This window comes from Austrofundulus limnaeus, unplaced genomic scaffold (assembly GCF_001266775.1).
Source record: "Austrofundulus limnaeus strain Quisiro unplaced genomic scaffold, Austrofundulus_limnaeus-1.0 Scaffold721, whole genome shotgun sequence".
Taxonomy (NCBI): domain Eukaryota; kingdom Metazoa; phylum Chordata; class Actinopteri; order Cyprinodontiformes; family Rivulidae; genus Austrofundulus; species Austrofundulus limnaeus.
Window position 1 is genome coordinate 205,887 of NW_013953123.1, and position 2,503 is coordinate 208,389.

At 41.4% G+C, this 2,503-nt stretch overlaps 1 protein-coding gene across 3 annotated transcripts in view; it reads left to right on the forward strand.

Annotated features, from left to right (window-relative positions):
* Positions 1-2,503, forward strand: part of hipk1a (homeodomain interacting protein kinase 1a) — a 39,036-nt gene that overhangs the window by 18,566 nt on the left and 17,967 nt on the right. For all 3 annotated transcript variants that reach the window (XM_014028157.1, XM_014028158.1, XM_014028159.1), the window contains exons 9-10: positions 927-1,131; positions 1,216-1,334. In XM_014028157.1, coding sequence (XP_013883611.1) covers positions 927-1,131; positions 1,216-1,334 — 324 coding nt within the window. The remainder of the gene's footprint in view (positions 1-926; positions 1,132-1,215; positions 1,335-2,503) is intronic.

A 2,503-nucleotide genomic window follows, 5' to 3' on the forward strand; every position in this document is an offset into this window, starting at 1 on the left:
TCTCATCACTTCCTCTTCTAAACACCTTGAAATTGGCCTCTGTCTCTTTAAGAAACACCTTCTGCTTCCGTTTTGCCCATTTGGTTTGGGGGCCTGCCATGATGCAGTTTACTTGGCATCTGAAAATACATTTCCTCAAAGGTATTTTTAATCTGAAAAGAGCTTCATGGAGTGAGAACTAATGTTGAGAGCTCAGCAGACAGTTAAGTTTCACTTTCAGTTTGACCCGAGAGCCTGCAGGAGTCATGGACGGGGTGATAGCCCCTTAAGGTGTAACCTGTTTTTTTTTGTTGTTGCTACTGCTCAAAAAACTGCTTTAAATTTATTTTAGGATAATATTTCAGACAGTTTATTGAAATAATACATTGATAACACATTTATTTGTTATATTTTGACAAAATGTAACTTTCGCAAGTGTTTTAATCAAAACACTATATCTGCCTATTTCTCCACAAACAACTATTAGACTTAATCCTCGTTTCAGTGTGATGGGTCACATATTATTTTATCTGTCTGTTGTTTGGTGTTTGATAATGCCCTTTTTTTAAACGCACCTACAATCAATTCAAGATGGCCGCCACAGCCAGCTGAATTAAGAAAACACAGAATTTTACAGGTAAACTTTGGGRTGGTAGTAGCTGAGAGTCATTCCTCTGAGTGCTAACATGAGATCTTGTGATTTGGCTTCAGATTTTTGTTTTTACATGTTAAAAAAACAACTATAAGTTTAATTCTCACCATAAGATGATTTTATTGAAACTCTGACATGAAGGTGTTKGGTGATATCTGTAATTAAGATGTGTTTTTATGAAAGGTTTCATTAAAACAGAATAAATGAAAGTGTGTCTTGCTTTAAGGGGGATGTTTTCCTGTAACTAATCCTGAGATGTGAGGACTGACTGCTCGTTGTCCTCCGTGTTGTTCAGATGTCCTCTGCAGGAGGTCAGTCCCTGTCCCTCAGCAGTAACGTCCCCCTGCTGAACTACCAGCCCGGCCTCTACCAGCAGGCCACCATCAACATCCCTGGTCTGACCCAGCAGGGCGTTCCTCTGCAGACCAGACCGGCCCAGCTCTGTGCCCAGACCGAACCCTTCCAGCAGACGCTCATCGTTTGTCCTCCGACCATCCAGGGTGAGACTCAACCCTCCAATTGAAGCTGCAGTCAGAACCGGCTCAAACCCATGTGGTGTGATGTACCTTTCTGTGTTCACACAGGCCTTCAGACCACCAACAAACCACCTGCTTATCCAATGAGAATGGACAACTCTGTCCCTTTAATTGCTCAGAACCAATCCTCCCAGTCTCTTCACATCCAGCCCAGTATGCTGGCTCAGGTAGGACTTACTGCACCAGCAGCAGGTCTTCTTTTAACATCACTGTCTGTCCTCGCCTTCTGGTGGCTGACGGTAACATTTCAGTCTGAGTGGGTTTTTATGTCTGCCTCTTAGCAAAACATCTGATGAACCACAGCACTAATGGACCTTTCAGAAAGTAATCTTTGGCTGTACGTCTGACTCCATTTTAAAATGGCTGCCACACCCACCTGATCTGAACAACACCGTGGTCTAAACTCTGAGCTACAGTTTGTTGTGGTAGTAGCTGAGAGTCATTAGCTGTGTTTCCATTGACCGTGAAAATGCGCAAATTAGAATTTCAAAAATAAATTTGCTCAATGGAAACACGTCAATTTAAAAAAAATTACGTTTTTCGACAAAATGTTTTTGCACTAGGATGAGGTGGTTTTACGGTCGTACCAAACTTGGTGTTTTTCACAAAACTGCAATAGAAACACTTTTTTCGCATCACAGGAGTCACGTGATCAACAACCAGCTGTTTCTACTGGTGAAAAAGACGATGATGAAGAAGATAACAGGAAGTAGAAGTAGTAGTAATATCACAGAAGTAGTATAAAGTAGTAAACTTTTAGATCTGAGAAAATGTGTTCAGGCCACAGGATCAGTATCTGTGGAGAATTCAGTATCTGTGGAGAATTCAGGGCCGATTAGTTTGTTTGAATTTCCTCGGGCAGAGCTCCTTCAACAGGTTTGGGACAGCAGGAGATATTCTGTCCCAAAGAACAATGGTTTAGGTCTTCACTGCTCAGGTTGTGGGRCAGATTTGGACCATAATGTCCCTTTTCCACTAGCACCTCTACAGCACGATTCAGCTTGACTCTCCATGGTTCCAAGGCTTTTCCAACAAGAATTTGTGAAACCAACCCCCTTTTTCAGAACATACTGTACTTTAGTACGGTTCCAAATGTACCGTGCTGGCCTGAAAACGTGACTTCAGAAGACTGCCAGTCATTCGCTGTGTTTCCATTGACCATGAAAATGCGCAAATTAGAATTTCGAAAATAAATTTGCTCAATGGAAACACGTCAATTTAAAAAAAAATTACGTTTTTCAACAAAATGTTTTTGCTCTAGGATGAGGTGGTTTTTCGGTCGTATCGAAATTGGTGTTTTTGCAAAACTACAATGGAAACACTTTTTTCACACCAC